Below are 17630 nucleotides of genomic sequence, written 5' to 3' on the forward strand. Positions count from 1 at the left end.
GAGTACAAAATTGCTTTTATTTTCTCAGAGAATCATAAATACTGGCTTTTTACAACTCCAGCACGCGCCAGAGGTAGGAAGTGTCCGTCAGCACAACACAGAGGACAAGACTCATCCTCATCTAAGAAAATATAATAAAATATGCATTTATGACAAAATTACACATAGAAATCATTAACACATATGTATGTATGCATGTATATAGGCCAGTGGGAAGTTGTCATCTTTTCATATGTTTAGTAAATACATTGAATAGTTAAAATATTCACTGGTGAGCCTAAGTACCAATGGCATCCCAGCCAGTGAACAAAAATCTCATCAGAAATAACCAATTGGGAACTTTTAGGAGTGATTCCCACTATCTCTAAGACACATGTCTCATGGAAAAGGAAACCGACAGCAATGAAGGAGGTGTAAGAACAGATGGTTCACCAGTGTGTGTGTGTGTGTGTGTGTGTGTGTGTGTGTGTGTGTGTGTGTGTGTGTGTGTGTGTGTGTGTGTGTGTGTGTGTGTGTGTGTTGTCTTGGTGGTTATGAAGATTATGAAATAGCAGTGATGTACAAAAAACACAGATGCTTCTTAATGATAAAATCATGAAGAAACTTGAAAAGTGATGATAAATAACAGTAACTAAGAAATAAACTAAACTATCATAAACTTTTGAAACTTCAGATCTGTCTCTGCCAACAGCAAGCTTCCAGCACCAGCCTGCATGACAAACAGAAAACAGACACACACACACACACCATGAATTGAAAAAAAAGGGGAAAAATAATGGCAACTGAGAGGCTAACACTAACCTCTGTCTATAAAAACATTTATCTACATTCACTTCATCCAAAAATAGACATGAGCCTATCCCTTTTCTCTACCATTCCCATTACCAGTGTGTGAAATTCTAGATGGTTGGGTTAGGTTAGGAAGATGAATGTTCTGCACCTTTCATCAGCACACAGCACTCACTATATGAACACTATTACATGCCCACCACCTCTTGAAGCACAGCACTCAATATGTTAGAGAACCTTATCACCTTTCCCTATGATGCAATGACAGGAGAGACCACAGACATCAGGAAGCAGAGAGACCATTCCCATATTAGTACTTGGTTTGTCCTCCCTCCTGATGCCTTGGAATTCATAACATTATACCCTTTTGGCAATTACATTTTAAAAGATCACAATGGCCACCAGTCTCTTTCACACTCACTCACAACACTCACCTGCACACACAAGGCCTCTGAAGACTTGCTTTATCCATAATATGTGCTCTGTGCCACACCCTCTGACTGTAATGTATTTATGTGCAATTAAAGCTCAGTGAATTACCCTCACTCACACACACACACACACACACACACACACACACACACACACACACACACACACACACACACACACACACACACACACACACACCAGGGAAGCCTTCACAAGGACCTTCCCTCAAATTACACCAGTGAAAGAAGAGCATACATTTCATCACAACTACAAAATTTAGGTTAGTGTATAACAGCTTAGCATTATCAATAAAAAATATTGTAGCTATAAAACAGCAAACCAGTTATGAATGAATGAATGAATGCACTCCTCTAACCAATGAAAGAGAAAGAGACGGGAAGGAAATATTTGAAAGGGTGTCACATTTTGATTATTACCAGACGTGTGATGAATCTGTAGGGGCCAAGGATGCACCCCACCACTAGGCACTTCATCTTGAATAAGTCCGCTGGGTGTTGCCAGACCCAAGCTACTCTAAGCCCCGAGAGATGAACACTCCCGGTAATGCTGTACATAAGAACCTCACAGCTGATAAACACCTGATATGCACCTCTGCCTCACCTCACACCCCACATCCCCCTCCCTGTATGCCCATATCACCTCATATTCAAAATACACCTGCTTCTATCCTGTCCTACACTAGCTTCTATATCACCTGTGCCACACCTGTCATTAGTTCACCTTTCAGGCTACTGTACCTCTGTGGAAGACGGATCTAATTATTACACTGTCATGAATTTTTTAGCTTTCCATCACCTTTTGTTGGAATAATCACTTCTTTTGGCAGTTGCACCAAGGGATAACTCAATATATAGTCTTACTCACCCTATCTTTTGTAGAATTATGGCATTTTTTACACACACAGCTTGCAAGGATGTAACTCTCAATAACTCACACCATACTTGCCTTGATATCACAACAACACTGTACCATTGCTGCAGCAGCTCTCTCACACCCTAGCACTGCCCTGACCCTCCTACCACACCCTGGCACAGCACTGGTCTCCTTATCACACCCTACACAGCCTCACAAACCCTACCACTGCTCTGACAACTAACATACCCTCTGCAAACTCATACTCAGCACACCACAGCACCCAACACACAGCAGCCGCCTCATGGTTGCTGCTGTGTGAGGCTGGAGCTCCCGAAGGTGTTGAGTTCTTCCAGCTTGGAGTAAGTTGGAGGCGTGAACTTGCGTCTCAGGAACTTGAGAATGTAAAGCGGTAGACAGGAGACGAGGGTGATGACGAGGACTTTCCAGAAGAAGTCCTTTGATTTGATGAACTCCCAGTCTGGTGGCAGAAGAGGATGAAGGAAGGAGTGTTAGTGTGTGATGGAGGAGAGAAGAAAGTGGAATATTGGCATGTGGAAGAAAAAAAAAAAATGTACTTAAGGAAACTGTGAGGCCACTAGCAAATATCCACACACAAATGCCAAAATCTAGACACAATCTAAACAGACACACACACACACACATCTCCCACATCTTCACAAACACAGCTTCCCCAACACTCCAACTCACCAAAGTAATGCATGAAGATGACAGAGAGTGCATAGAATCCGAGGGAGATGAACTGCGCCACCACCATGAGGGGATGCCAAGTGCGTACCGTGAGTCCCACCATCAAGAGCTCCGTCAGGATGAGAGAGGTGAAGCTGATGCTCACCACATGTATCAACTCATCCTCAAACAGCAGCATTGCACCGTACATGAGCACTCCACCTGCAGGAAAGACAGCAGGGTGGTCTGACACACTGACTGAAGACGCATCAAAGACAAATAAGGTGGACAAGATGAGGATGATAAAATAGGAGGAAAAGGAAGAAAGGATAATATAGTAAGATAGAAAAAGAAAGAGAATAGGAGAGATAAAACAAGAAGATATAAAAAAAGAAGATAAGAACAAATGAAATAGAAAAAAAGGAAGGATGGATAAAACAATAAGATACAAAAAAAGGAGAAAAATAAGAGAATAAGATAAAATGAAATATAAAAAGAGAAGATGGAGGAGAACAAATAAAATAGGAGAAAAAAGGAGGAAGGAATAAAATAGTGAGATACAAAAAAGAGGGTGAAGAATAAGAGAAAGATAAAATAAGAAGATATAAAAAGAGAAGGAAAGAATAGATTGATTGATTGAATAAAGTAAATGAGATGAGAAAGATGATAAAACAGGAGGAAAAGGAATAAGGGATAAAACAGGAAGATACAAAGAGAGGGAGAAGAATAAGAGAAAGATAGAAAAAGAAGATACAAAAAGAGGTAAAAGGAAAAGGGATAAAACGGTAAAAGAGAAGATGGAGGAGAATACAAAAAGAGGGAGAACAAGAAGAGAGACAGAAAAAGAAGATATAAGAAGAGGAAAAAGGAAAAAGGGATAAAACAGTCAGAAGAATAGGAGAAAGAGGTCAAATAAGACAATATAAAATTAGAAGATGGAGAACAGAACGACTGGTTGAATAAAGGTAGAGCAAGAAAGAAGTATACATAAGACAAATACAATGAGAAAGAATAGATTTGAAAGATAGAACAAATATAGAGCAAAGAATGAAAAGAGACAGTGATTTAACGAATGACCGAGAGCACTGCAATAATGAAAGATAAATAAGAGAGAAGGAAGATAGAATTTGGTTTTCTTAGCTACTCATTATCAAACTAAAAGCACAAAAATATAAACAAAGAAGGGAATAACTGGACCAACACAAAGAGAAACAGGTCCATACATGCATACAAGAACTGGATTAAACTACATGCAATGACTCAGGGTGGAAAAATTAAATAACAGATGTCAGAGAAAGAAAAGATGGTGTGAACTGCGAAGCAAAGAAAAGTGTAGGAACAAAGAGGCTTAAAGTAGGGAAAAACAAAACTCAAGGGCTGGTGAGACAAAGAAGTAAATAAGACCATTAAGTAGAGAAAAGGAGAAAATAGGAAAAAGAAAACCCTTGCCTAGCTAAGGTCCTGAACACCTTTAAAGAGAAGGCATGAGACAGGGGTAATAAAGAGGCAAAATAATAAATAAATAAATAAATAAATAAATAAATAAATAAATAAAAAAGAAAGAAAGTAAGAAAGATATGAAAAAATAAATGAAATAAATAAATAAATAGACAACAACTAAGAATGCCAGTCTCAAAAGTAAAGCCAAAATAATCTTCTAAAAATCAAAGAATAATTATCTTCAAAGCTTAACCTACTGCAATAAGAAAATCTCAGGCAAGTCAACACACGAACCTTGATACATGCTGATGAGTACCCAGACAAAGAAGGTCTTGTAGGACAGTGAGCGGCCCTTGGTGAGGTCCTTGTACAGCTCAGGGTAGGTGAGGGCAATGGCGGGTGACACGTCCTGATCCAGCACGAGGGAGAACACAGGGAAGTTGGTGTAGATTGTGGCATACCTGCAGAAGAGGGGATTTTTTTTTCTTTTTTTGTAAGAGGGGAAATCTGACCAAGGGCAACAAAAATATTAAAAAAAAAAAAAAGGCCCACTTAGATGCTAATCCCCAAGCTAGTCTGAGAGAGCTGGCCAAAAGAATGAAATAAATGTCTTTAAACCTTTTAAATGTGTTCAGATCATACGAAGATGGAAATACAGAAGCAGATAAGGAGTTTCAGAGTTGGGGACACACTGGTTCATTTCCTTTGTATGATTGTAGCCACGGTAATACAACAGACTGTACTCAAATATCACCATGTTTTAGTCTTCCCTCCTGACCAAGCAGCCTGTTAGTGCCATAATAGATGAAGCAAAGGTTGTACACAATGAAACACAGAGATGAACGATAAAGAAAATGAACAGAAGGACAAAAAAATAAGTAAGAAATGACAGATGATAGATAAAGATAGAAAGACAGCAAATAGAAACACAAACAGATATATACGATTCATCAAAATCTCTCTACGTGTCATTTTTTTTTCTAATAAGAAAGAAAAAAAGATAAAAAGTAAATATGAAATGAAAATATCAAGACAAACACAAACCGACAAACACACATAGACAAACACAAACAGATAGATAAATACACTTACTCTAAAAAAAGGAAAAAGAAACGAGATGATAGTTAATAAGACATAGAAAATATCAAGATAAACACAAACAGGCAAACACACATAACACACACAGGCATACAAACACAAACAGATAGACAAATACACACTTACCCAAACAAGTATAAAAATAATAAATAAATAAAATCAATATAAAATGAGATGATAATTAATAAGAGACAGAAAGTAGCAAGACAAACACAAACAGATACACAAATACACACTTACCCTAACAAGAAAAAAAACAAAGATGAAAAACTAAATATAAAAAATTATGATTGTTTAATGATAGACAGAAAACAGCAGACAAACACAGACACACACTTACCCGACCATGAGGAAACCTTGGTAGAGCGCAACACTGGAGAAGTAGAAGATGGAGGAGAAGATGGCCTGCATGGTGGAGATGATAAGGCCACGGTGCATCACGAACTGGGACAACGCTGCCGACCGCTTGTAGGAGTTGCGGCCGTGGACAAGACAGAGGCGGGCAATGTGCTGGAACTGCTCAATGCTGAAGTCTGCTGCGAGTGATGCCTGCTTGCCTTCCTGTGGGTGAATAGCTTGTGTGTGACAGTGAAATGCTATATTCTCTTAAATGGTGCTAGAATGAGGGTCCTTGTGTGTGATGAAGTGGTGTCTTTTTTCCTATCTTGAATGGTGTTAAGGGAATAAGGAATTTTGTGTGTGAGGGTGAAGTGCTATATTCTCTTAAATGGTGCTAGAATAATGAGGGTCCTTGTGTGTGATGAAGTGGTGTCTTTTTTTCCCATCATGAATGGTGTTAAGGGAATGAGGAATCTTGTGGGTGATAGTGAAGTGGCAGTTTTATTTTCTTAAATGGTGCTAGAATAATGAAGGTCTTTGTTTGTGGTGAAGTGAAGTGCCTTTTCTTATTTTGAATGGTGAGAAGGGAATGAGGAGTCTTGTGTATGGTAGAATGATGTGCTGAAGGAATGAGAAGTGCTTTTGATCTTAAATGGTGTTAGTCCCTTAACTTGCTGGTGCTGGTGAGAGAATTAAGTTTTGTGCATACCAAAGTCATGTTTTTTTCCTTTTTTTGTAATCTTACACAGAAATTATCTTAATGTTTCTGGTGTTGCTGAGAAAGTGGAGTCTTGTCTTCTTGCTTTGCTTTTGCTACTCCCCAGTCACGGGTTCTTAAGATGTATACAACAGAATAATTAAAGAAGGGAATGTCAGTTTAATAATCCCAGTGTCATTACTATGCTAGATCACTTTGTAAAGCAGCACATGCACACTTCTATTACTCCCAGACTGGCAGATTTTGTAGAATCCATGTGTGATTAAAATGCAATTGAACAGCTGCCTTAAGTCTCCCTGTGCTTCTCCCTATCCTCCCTACACCCTGCCTCACCTTGCCTCCCTGCACCTGCCTCACCTTGCCTCCCTGCACCCTGCCTCACTTTACCTCCTTGCACCCTGCCTCACCTTGCCTCCCTACACCCTGCCTCACCTTGCCTCCCTGCACCCTGCCTCACCTTGCCTCCCTGCACCCTGCCTCACCCTGCCTCCCTGCACCCTGCCTCACCTTGCCCACAATGCCAACTCCTGCATCTGCCGCCTGGATCATGGACACATCATTGCCTCCGTCGCCCACCGCTGCTGTGCGCTTGCCTGTGTGTCGCTGGATCAGCCTCACCACAGCTGCTTTCTGCCAAGTCAAAGATGAGTGAGATGAATGATGGCCACTGTGCTATGACTCACACTGGTAGTTGTCATGTGTACTAAAATGTATGGATATTATATTATTGTTGCAAAATATAATTCCACTGATACATGGAAAAGAAAAAAAAGAACAGTAGTTGTAAGATTTTAATGATGAAATAAACTATTCAAAACAAAACTAAAGAGAAAAAAGAAAGCAATAATGAGAGATAGAGTCTTTGCTACACAGTGAAAGTAACAAATTGGAGAGAGAGAGAGAGAGAGAGAGAGAGAGAGAGAGAGAGAGAGAGAGAGAGAGAGAGAGAGAATCTTGACAACACAATGGAAGTAACAAATAAACATATAAAAAAAAATCAAATAAAAAATAAAAAGAACTAAAATCAAGAGAGAGCCAACCTACATAAAAATAAATTATAAAAAAAGGTGAGACATAAAACAAAAAAAAAGCCTGAAGAGAATGCAGTAGAGGTGAGAGTGGCGTACCTGTGTCGGGGAGCATCTGCACACCACCACAACAGGACACTGCACTGCCAGATCCATCAGTTCATGCTCATAGTACTGCAGGCAGGTCTCCAAGGCATCACCCTGGCCAAAGAGCAACAGGGAAGGTTACAGTGCTGCTAGGATAACCAAGCTGTGGGTTCCTGGTGGTTAGGTCTTGTTATGATTGCAGTGTTTACCTATTTTGAGGGAGGGAGGGAGGGAGGGAGGGAGGGAGGAAGGAAGGAAGGAAGGAAGGAAGGAAGGAAGGAAGGAAGGAAGGAAGGAAGGAGGAGGGAGGGAGGGAGGGAGGGAGGGAGGGAGGGAGGGAGGGAGGGAGGAAGAAAGAAAGAAAGAAAGAAAGAAAGAAAGAAAGAAAAAGAAAGAAAGAGGGAAGGAGAAAGAAAGAAAGAAGAAAAGGAGGGAGAGAGGGAGCAAACAAGGGAATAAATGAGTGAAAGTGGATGAGTGAGTGAATGAGTGATTAAGTGAAGAAATGGTACTCTTAATTCTCACCCCCTTCAGTACATCCTTCATTCTCTGCCTACACTCATCACTCACCTTGATAATGAGGGCACAGTCACTCTTCCTCCTGAGCGCATTTAATTCCAGGTGAGCCTCCCGTCGTGAGCCCAGTGAGCCCATGATGTGGAGGCCTTGGTTTGGTGAGACTAGACGGGAGCTTTTGGCAATGCAGGTAGCTGTCTCCAGTTTGTCACCTGTCAGCATCCAGATCTGTGGGTGAAGTGTGGAGTGATGGCACAGCTTGGTTGGGTTAGTTGTTAGGTCACACACACGCACACACACATACGTGCAGGATGTCCACAGTTCAAAATAGATGTGTTATTCATTTCCTCACTACAAGCACACACACAACACACTACACGTGGACCCAAGACAGAGGAGAACATTATGAAGACTTGCATACAGGTGACAATAACAGTGCAGGGAGATAAGTATATGTGTTGTAAAGGAAGGTAAGTGATGGGATGTGTGTTGGGGAGGATCAGAGGGGCAGAGCTTAATTGGTTTAGTTGTTAGGAGTGATTGTGGTGACAGTAAAAATGTTTGTGTGTGTAGGATTGTGGTTGTGTGTGTAAGAATGGGATGTGGCAGTGAATGTAGGATGAATGGACTGATGGTATAGCTCAATTGGTTTAGTTTAGCGTGTTAAGAGTGTGTGGTGACAGTGAAAATGTTTGCGTAATATGGTTTGCAAGACTGTGGTTGTCAGTGTGAGAAAGAGATGTGAGATGTTACGAAGAGAGGAGAAAACATATCAAGTGGTCAGTAGGAGGAAAAGATAAGCAGTAGTGAAGGAAAGATTGTTAGTGATAGTAAAGAAAGGAAAGGTATAGACAAGTTAACATCCTTCTTTCTTCTCCTCCTCTTACACTATCTATCCATCTATATACCACACAAACACCACCATACAGAGCAGCTCAGATAAAGCATCACACACTCATACACACATTACTCACACAAAGCCCTGTCAACATCCAGGAATAGCATGAACCACCCTCTCACACAGCTGGCACAGACAAGGCACACCACTGAATGTCCCACCACAAACACGCTCACTGCTCACCCTCATGCCAGCGTTCCTCAGCAGCTCCAGCGTCTGCTTCACATTGGTCTGCAGTTTGTCCTCCACTCCAGTAAGGCACAGCAGCTCCAGGTCACACTCCAGGGTCTCTACCACCGCCGCCACTCGACTCCCTCGCTCCGTCACACTTAGCTTGGCTGCATTGTAACGTTGCTGAGGAAAGATTAATTGATTAGAATAAAAAAAGGAAAGGAAGGTAGGAAAGAGTCACAATATTGCTGGACAGAGATAGCTTCACAGATCCCCACTACTATATCCCAGGAGCTTAGGTATATCACAGCTGGCCACATACTTCCACACCAACTGACTAACGTATGGCAAAAATATCCAATTCCTTCGAGCACAGAACTGAACGCACCTCAAAGTGAGTGTACTGTTCAGTGGTGAGCACCTTGCGGGCCACCACCAGTGTGCGGAGACCTTTCTGAGCCAGATTGATGCACTCCTCCTCCAGCCAATCATTGTACTCCACCATGGATGCCATCACTGTGTCTGCCCCCTTCATGTATAGCACCACCTGGCCCGATGACTCATCCTGATGCCATAAATACACAAGCATTGTATTAGCTCACCAACAAACACACAGGTACAGTATTACATTCAATGGTCAGCATGGACACAGATACTACATTAATTCATCAACAAAGCAAAATTATGACATCAACTCAACAAACACACAAGGATATTCCATTGATTTGTCAGCATAGTCATAAATGTTGTATAATTCATCAACAAACACACAGGTATTGTATAAACTCATCAACAAACACATAGATATTGTACTGATCCACCAACAAACACACTAAATGTATCAAATGTACTTAAGGTCTTAACACTCCTCAGACAGGAGACAGAAAACAACGAAAGAGAAAAATACTTCACCTCCATTCGCTCCTGCACTCATTGTAAACATAAAGCAACAAATAAGATCAGTCATTATTTCTTACATAGCTCAGAGTAAAATTAAAGCAGAAAACACACAGAATTAATGGTCAAGATGAACAAAAAACAAATCCCAGATACACAGAACTAAAGATTCACAGTGCAGAGAATTTTTATGAATCAAGACCAGTGTTGGAAGGGTTCCTATGTGGCATTGAGGTGTTGATTGAGGGAGGGAGGGAGGGAGGGAGGGAGGGAAGGTATGAAGGAAGGAAGGAAGGAAAAGAATGAGAGAATGAAAGAAAGGAGAGAAAAAGAAAGAAGGAAGGAAGGGAGGAAAGAAGGAAGGATGGTAGGAAAGAAGGAAGGATGGTAGGAAAGAAGGAAGGAAAGAAGGAAAGAGAGTAGGAAGAAAAAAGAAAAAGAAAGAGAGGAAGAGAGGAAGGATGGAAGAAAGAAAGATAAAAAGAAAGAAAGAAAGAAAGAAGGAAAGAAAGAAAGAAAGAAAGAAAGAAAGGAAGGAAGAAAGTAAGGAAGGAAGTAGAAAAGAAAGAGAAGAAGGAAGGAGGAAAGAAAGCTAGTACCCCAGGAGTCCTTACCCTCACAAAGAACAAAGTCAAGATTAACGAACACAAACCCAAGACAGGCAGGACCAGAAATGTAAGGCTCGGAGTTAGTGTGCCCCAGGTGTGCTCACCCTCACAATGATGCCCATCCTCTTGGACTCTGAGGTGAAAGGGAAGATCTGAAGCACTGTGTAGGTCAGCATCTTGCCCTGAGGTGTGCGTAAGGTCAGGGTGGTCAGGTCACGGTGCACAAGAGGCAGGCCAACACTCTCCGTCCACTTCACCAGCGCCACCTGTTGTTGGTGTTATTGTTAGTGTTGTTATTGTCAATAGGATGCAGTGTGTGTGTGTGTGTGTGTGTGTGTGTGTGTGTGTGTGTGTGTGTGTGTGTGTGTGTGTGTGTGTGTGTGTGTGTGTGTGTTGCCTTGTCTGGGTCATGCAATGTGGGATTATTGGCCTGTTATGTTGATTGATAGACAGATAGATAGATAGATAGATAGATAGATGAATGGAAAATAACAGAAGTAGTATCATTATCATTCTTACTACCATGAAAATCTCTGAAAGAGCATCAAGACAAAATCATGGAACTTCTATAAAACCAAACAAGGTTATCTTTATCAACAAACAGATATGAAAAACTTCTTCCTTCATTTCTCCACCTCTCCCATGACAGTCTTGCCTCATCTCACCAGGAGTAAATGCTTGGTAGTTAACACTGTGGCTGGTCTAGATCCTTTCACCATCTCCCTACTTCTCTACCCTCACTTAAAAGAAATCAACAAAACTTCACCATCTCCCCACCTCTCCCAGCACTGTCTTGCCTCACCTCACCAGGACTAGAGACTTGGTTATTAACAGTGTGGCTGGTCTGGATCCTTTCACTATCTCCCTACTTCTCTTACCACAGCCTGCCCCACTTAGAAGAAATCAGCAAAACCTCACCATCTCCCCACCTCTCCCAGCACAGTCTTGCCTCACCTCATCGGGACTTGAGGCTTGATAGTTGACACTGTGGCTGGTCTGGATCTCGTCTCCCTCCTCCAGTGCTGGGTTGACTCCTTCCTCATACACAGGTGTCACATTATGGCAGAGTGCTAAGGCCTTCACTGCTTCGCCAACCCGCGTCACCACCGTCCTCCGCATGCGTGTGGGCGTGGCTGAGGCTCCCTGACCACTGCTGCTGTCCTTGCCAAAGAAGGTCGCCACGTGTGCTGTCACCTGTGTGTATGTGCGTCAATGTGTAGGTAGTGAAGGATTGCCTACTGTAAACAGATAAACATATAAAGCCATACACACACACACACACACAGAGAGAGAGAGAGAGAGAGAGAGAGAGAGAGAGAGAGAGAGAGAGAGAGAGAGAGAGAGAGAGAGAGAGAGAGAGAGAGAGAGAGAGAGAGAGAGAGAGAGAGAGAGAGAGAGAGAGAGAAAGGGGGGGCACACCTCATCAAAAGTGTCTGACCCATAGGCCACAGTGCCGAGGTGGAGGATCTTGAACACCATCTCGTTCTGGGTGAGTGTGCCAGTCTTGTCGGTGAGGAGATAGGTGATGCGGCCCAGCTCCTCGGGGATAGTGGTGGACCGGACCACTGTGCCCTGCATCTCCTTGTCTCGGTGGATGACCCATGAGTAGAAGGCCTTCCCCACGTCCAGGTTCACTCGCAGGCTGGGCAAAGGTTTGGATTGGTTTGTCTTTTTTTCTATTCATACATTCTTATAAAAAGAATTATAAAAAATTGGAGGAATGTCTTCAAGACCTCCCCTTTGAAAGAATTCAAGTTACTGGAGGAAGGAAATACAGAGGCAGACAGGGAATTGCAGAGTTTACCAGTGAAAAGGAAGACAGACTGTGAATACTGTTAACTCTTGCATTAGGAAGGTGGACAAAACAGGAGTGAGAGAAAGTAGTTTAATTGTTACTTCATCTAACTTTTCTTTCTGTGTTCATAGAACCCCCTCAATTCAGACTCTCCACTCACAAATGTTCTGATTTGCAAATATAAAAATTTGTCATTTTATCCTGATTGAAATTGTGAATGATGGAGAGCAGAGCATTCCTTACCTGATGGGGATGATGTAGGAGAAGAGAAGCATGAACCTGAAGAAGTAGCGGTACCAGGGGCCACTGAACCCTTTCAGGAGCATCATCACCACTGTCAGGCCCAGCACTGCTACAAACAGCAGCTGGCAGGGAGGAGCAGCACATCATCATCAATTGTCACTTCCACCACCACCACCACTGCCACCAAAACTATCAAGATATGAGGCAACCCTTGACACATCATCATGCTAGTCCTCACACAGTATGATATACTCAGAGTTTTCTTGATAGATGGAAGGGAACTAATCTGAAAGAAAACATTCTGCCTCTCATCAAAGTACCTTGGTTAGATTGTTGATTTCCAGGTCAAGGAGGCCGACCTTTGACCTTGGCGCTGCATTGTTCATGACGGCACGAGTCTCAGAGCCAGTGTAGATGACCAGCCCCAGCAGCCTGCCAGAGGCCACCACAGAGTCAGCCCACACGGTGTTCTCCACACTCAGGGATTCCTCTGTGGATGTGTCGTGCTGCCAGAACAAAGCAAACAAAGTCCATCATTCATCAACACTGTCAGATGCAAGCCAGTGATTTATACAGAAATTAAAACTTGCTATGAGAGTGAAGGTATTCTAAACATCTAATAGTTTTTAGTACATCTGTCACACTATCAGAAGTCAATTACTTCTACAAACTGAGATTATAACTTATTAAATGAAAGTAACGTCTTTAATGCAATAGATAATTTTCCAGTAGGTGTGCCATGCTTTAACCCCTTCAGTACCATTACACTTTTCCGTACTCATTGTGGTTACTATTTGATGATTTTATACAGCTTCACAAACTCACGTGGGGATTGAAATAGTGAAGACTCTGGCCATTAAACCTCTGACCTCCATAGACCCTTCATAATGTCAATACAATCGTCTAATCACACTTAAAACTATAGATCAAAATACGTCCCGGTGCCGAAGGGGTTAAGAAGGAAGTCAATAATGTCTCCACAAAATAGTCAAGATTAATCTCTAAATACCTAAGATAAAAGACACCATCAATTGGCCATTCAATATCTTAGGCACTGACGGTGAGGACAATATTGTACCTTACCTTATTGAAAGTTCCTATGAAGTTGTATATGTCTTTCTGGGGCTTCTCTGCATACACTGTTGCATCCATGGAGAACAGTTCTTCATTGGTCTCAAGCTTCTGTGTGACTGGGACGGCAAGGCGTAGCTTCCAGTCTGTCTCGCCATCCAGCTGGTCTGTGCGGATGAAGCAGGTGCCACTCGCCTCGGTGGTGCGGAGAAACACCACGTCTGCCGGCACCCGCTGGTCCTGTTAGGGATGAGGGGAGAGTTAGAAGGATGTGTCTGTTAGTCTCTAGGTGAATACATACACAGTGCTTTCTTCACATGAGGATAAAATTCATGCTATATAAGGAATACTTTACAGAGACCAAGAAGACACACAGAAAGTTAAGCTTACATGTCTAAACATAAACTAATTAAAGATTTTTCGTGAGTACAAAACCGATCCTAAGTAAGGGATACTTCACTGAGACCAGGAAGAGTCAGAAAATTTTAAGCTTCCCTATCAAAACCCAAACAGAAACTAGCTGATAAAGTGAAAGAAGAGATGCTCATTCACTTTCACAATACAAATAACAGCATTGAAGAAATACTAGAATGAAATCAAGGCCACAATAAATGCAGAAAAAAAAAAAAATACAAGAAGAGATCCTCATTTATGTTCACAATATAAATAAGAGCATAGAAAAAGTCCTAAAATGAACTCATGGACACAACAAATACAGAAAGAGATTGTCAAGCAGGAAAAAATTACGAAATACAAAAATAAAGAAAAAAAATACAAGAAAGTAGATCTTCCATTCACAAGACAGGCAGGCAAGACATCTCACCTTCTCCACAAATATGAGATCCCCAACCCTAATGTTGGCGCTGGTGATGGTGCGCTGTGCTCCCTGCGGTGTTAATTTCTTGTACTTCTGTTGGTTCACTTCTTTGTCTCTCTGCCAGCGCCGTACATCATCCACCGCCTCACGGATCAAAGTAACCATGATGACAAACCCCTGTGTGAAGGTGGCAGTGTTCAAAAGTCTTTACATTGCTGCACAAGACTAACTTCTTTCTCTCATCCCTATTCTGTCCACCTCTCTAATGCAAGAGTTAACCAGTGTTCTCAGTCACTCATCCCTTTCTCTGGTAAACTATGGAACTCCCTGCCAGTTTCTGTATTTCCATCTTCCTATGACCTGAACTCATTTAAGAGGGAAGTTTCAAGATATTTATGCCATTCTTTTGACTCTCCTAGACCTGCTTGGGAACTGGCATCTAAGTGGATCTTTTTATTCAAATGTTTTTGTTGCTCTTGGCCAGATTTTTCCTTAAATAGAAAAAAAAGGTGAATTAGTTTCCATACAAAAAGTAAAAAGGTACAACAGAAACGACATGCTGGGTTTTGAAGAAAGTATATAAGACCAAACTAGGTTGATCAAAATGTTTGAAGAGCACAGCCCTAGGTCAGTTACATAAAAACTTAAATATATAAATATAGTTCCAACAGTAAGGCTTATAACTCTCCAGGGACCTTCAGTCAGTGTGGATAAACAATACACAGCTTAGGAAAGAACTGTGAGGTTAGTTTAGACTTACAGATGCAAGGGTCAACTCACCAGGGGCCCCCAGTAAGTGTAGAGGTAGCCAATACGCAGCTCAGGGATGAACTGTGAGGTGGCCATGACTAGGAAATACAGGTTTAGGAACATCTTGAATTGCTCAAACAGTGCCTGGAAGAAAAGACCAACATGGAAGTTAATGACATGAATAAATATTGTTCCTCTTTTCACTGTTTAAACTAAATATCATTTGAAAATTTATTCACTATGATCTTCAAAAATACCACATACAATTTTACTGAAAGTACAGTAATTATAAGCCACAGTTGTGAGTGATATATTTAATCAATGTGTTGGTTAATATAATAAAAAAAACAAATAAAAATCAATATTCACAAATGAGAGTGAATTATTAGAAAATAAGCTAAAAAAATTAAATAATAAATAAACAAATAATGATAAAATAAATTAATAGAATAAATCTTTAAAAAAAAGTGAAAATAATTAATATTCATAAAAAAAATATATCAGAAAGTTACATGGTAAAAAATCTGAAATAAATGAAAATAAATAAATAAATAAATAATACAAATAAATAAATAAAGCCACAAATGAAACAATATTATCAGAATAACAGCTGGAAACCAGAAAAAGTTACAATAATCTTGTCACCAAAAGAAAATCAAAGTACATATTACACATCTCATAATATCACATCCAAGATTATATCAATAACAAGAATGTCAATAAATACATGCACAAACATATAATAAATATGGCAGTTCTATCACAAACATGTCTTTCTTTTCCAGTAAACAGGTGCCATCCAAAACGAGAATAAGATAAGACAACAAACCAAACAATACCAATAAAGCAAACACACCAATGATCTCAAACCATTACAATTGTATCAGGAATACCAACACAACAAACACTAATGACCTCAAATCATGACACACACACACACACACACACACACACACACACACACACACACACACACACACACACACACACACACACACACACAAACACAAACACACACACACACACACACACTCACACACGCATACTCTTGTCACTCACCAATGGAATGAAGGTGATGAAATTGTACTTCTGATTTCGTATAACATTGGCGGGGAACTTCTCCACAGTGGGGTGACCAACACGAACTGAGCGCGCTGCAAGCTGGCGGCGACGCAGGCAACAGTTGACCAGACCCTCACACAGCCTGCAGGGGAGGGTCAAGTGCTGACTGACTGCTTGACTGAATGACTGAATAGCTAAATGAATGATGGACACAGTAACTGACTGATTGACTGGTTAAACTTCTGTGTCTGAATGAATGATGAGTTTAAATAAAAGACTAATCGACTGGTTAGATGGCGGACTGTTTGATCTAATGACTTAATAACTGAATGGCTGAATGAAAGATTAATTGATTGATACACTAACTGGTTGGCTGGCTGAATGAAAGACTAACTAACCGATGAAGTCTACACAAATATACTTGAAAGGGAAGAACAACAATCATAACATAAAATCCAATTACTATATCTATTAAAAAAAAATCATAATAACTGAAACATTCTGATAAAAATCCCCATAAACACTTGAAAGAGGAAAATAAAAACATCACATAAATTCACAAAAAAAAAATCACTTTAACTCACTAAAGAATCCAACACAATGCTCACCGGGCCAGGCAGTTACGCACGCAGTAAGAGAGGCAACACAGCTTCTGGGTGCCCGTCATCCTGAAGGTGCGGGTCTCTGTGTCTGTGTCAGAGAGGAGGTACTGGGACTCGTCAGCCTCAAAATCCCCATCAACGGCTGCGTGCATCATAATACCGCCTGCTGCTTGGCCTTGGAGGTCTGCAATGTGGAGGTCTTTGTTGGCGTCTATGTGTGGCACTGCTGAAAATTAGCTGGGTTTGTATGTGATGGAATGAAGATTAAGTTTATAGGTGAAGCAATAAGTGACTATTTCATACAGTTCACTGGTGAGCTTGTACGTCATGTAGTGAAATATATCAAGTTTGCAAGTAAGGTATTTTACAGTTACTGGTCTTAATGCTGTAGATGTTATGAAGGTAAACAAGGAAAAGCAACACAAGCTGAGCACAAGAATTATTGTAATGTTGCAACTTGAAGGTGAATTTATGCAAATCAGGCTGGCAGAAATGCAGAAGCTTCAAACAAATTTCCACTTGCATGCAAGAAGTAAAGATGAAAAATAATGACTAACAAGTCCCTATTGAAAGATCAAAGTTTTTACAATGACTAAACTTCTAATACAGATAAGGTAAGGCTAGGATTCACACACACACACACACACACACACACACACACACACACACACACACACACACACACACACAAAAAAAAAAAAAAGTC

General features: G+C 40.9%; 1 protein-coding gene across 11 annotated transcripts in view; it reads right to left on the reverse strand.

The window, feature by feature from the left end:
* Nucleotides 1-17630, reverse strand: part of LOC123509997 (probable phospholipid-transporting ATPase IIB) — a 21478-nt gene continuing 3848 nt past the window's right edge. For 10 of the 11 annotated variants that reach the window (XM_045264659.1, XM_045264660.1, XM_045264656.1 and 7 more), the window contains 20 exons: nucleotides 16931-17108; nucleotides 16320-16464; nucleotides 15291-15404; nucleotides 14517-14687; nucleotides 13706-13933; nucleotides 12943-13128; nucleotides 12623-12744; nucleotides 12004-12226; nucleotides 11539-11778; nucleotides 10689-10850; nucleotides 9992-10003; nucleotides 9468-9644; nucleotides 9092-9262; nucleotides 8065-8238; nucleotides 7507-7608; nucleotides 6887-7009; nucleotides 5663-5883; nucleotides 4519-4685; nucleotides 2806-3006; nucleotides 1-2575 (listed from right to left, as the gene is read on the reverse strand). In XM_045264659.1, the coding sequence (XP_045120594.1) occupies nucleotides 2397-2575; nucleotides 2806-3006; nucleotides 4519-4685; nucleotides 5663-5883; nucleotides 6887-7009; nucleotides 7507-7608; nucleotides 8065-8238; nucleotides 9092-9262; nucleotides 9468-9644; nucleotides 9992-10003; nucleotides 10689-10850; nucleotides 11539-11778; nucleotides 12004-12226; nucleotides 12623-12744; nucleotides 12943-13128; nucleotides 13706-13933; nucleotides 14517-14687; nucleotides 15291-15404; nucleotides 16320-16464; nucleotides 16931-17079 (3267 nt within the window). In that variant the 5' untranslated portion in view covers nucleotides 17080-17108 and the 3' untranslated portion in view covers nucleotides 1-2396. The remainder of the gene's footprint in view (nucleotides 2576-2805; nucleotides 3007-4518; nucleotides 4686-5662; nucleotides 5884-6886; nucleotides 7010-7506; nucleotides 7609-8064; nucleotides 8239-9091; nucleotides 9263-9467; nucleotides 9645-9991; nucleotides 10004-10688; nucleotides 10851-11538; nucleotides 11779-12003; nucleotides 12227-12622; nucleotides 12745-12942; nucleotides 13129-13705; nucleotides 13934-14516; nucleotides 14688-15290; nucleotides 15405-16319; nucleotides 16465-16930; nucleotides 17109-17630) is intronic. The other variant, XM_045264658.1, reaches the window with a different exon arrangement.

Source organism: Portunus trituberculatus, chromosome 28 (genome assembly GCF_017591435.1).
Source record: "Portunus trituberculatus isolate SZX2019 chromosome 28, ASM1759143v1, whole genome shotgun sequence".
NCBI classification, from domain to species: domain Eukaryota; kingdom Metazoa; phylum Arthropoda; class Malacostraca; order Decapoda; family Portunidae; genus Portunus; species Portunus trituberculatus.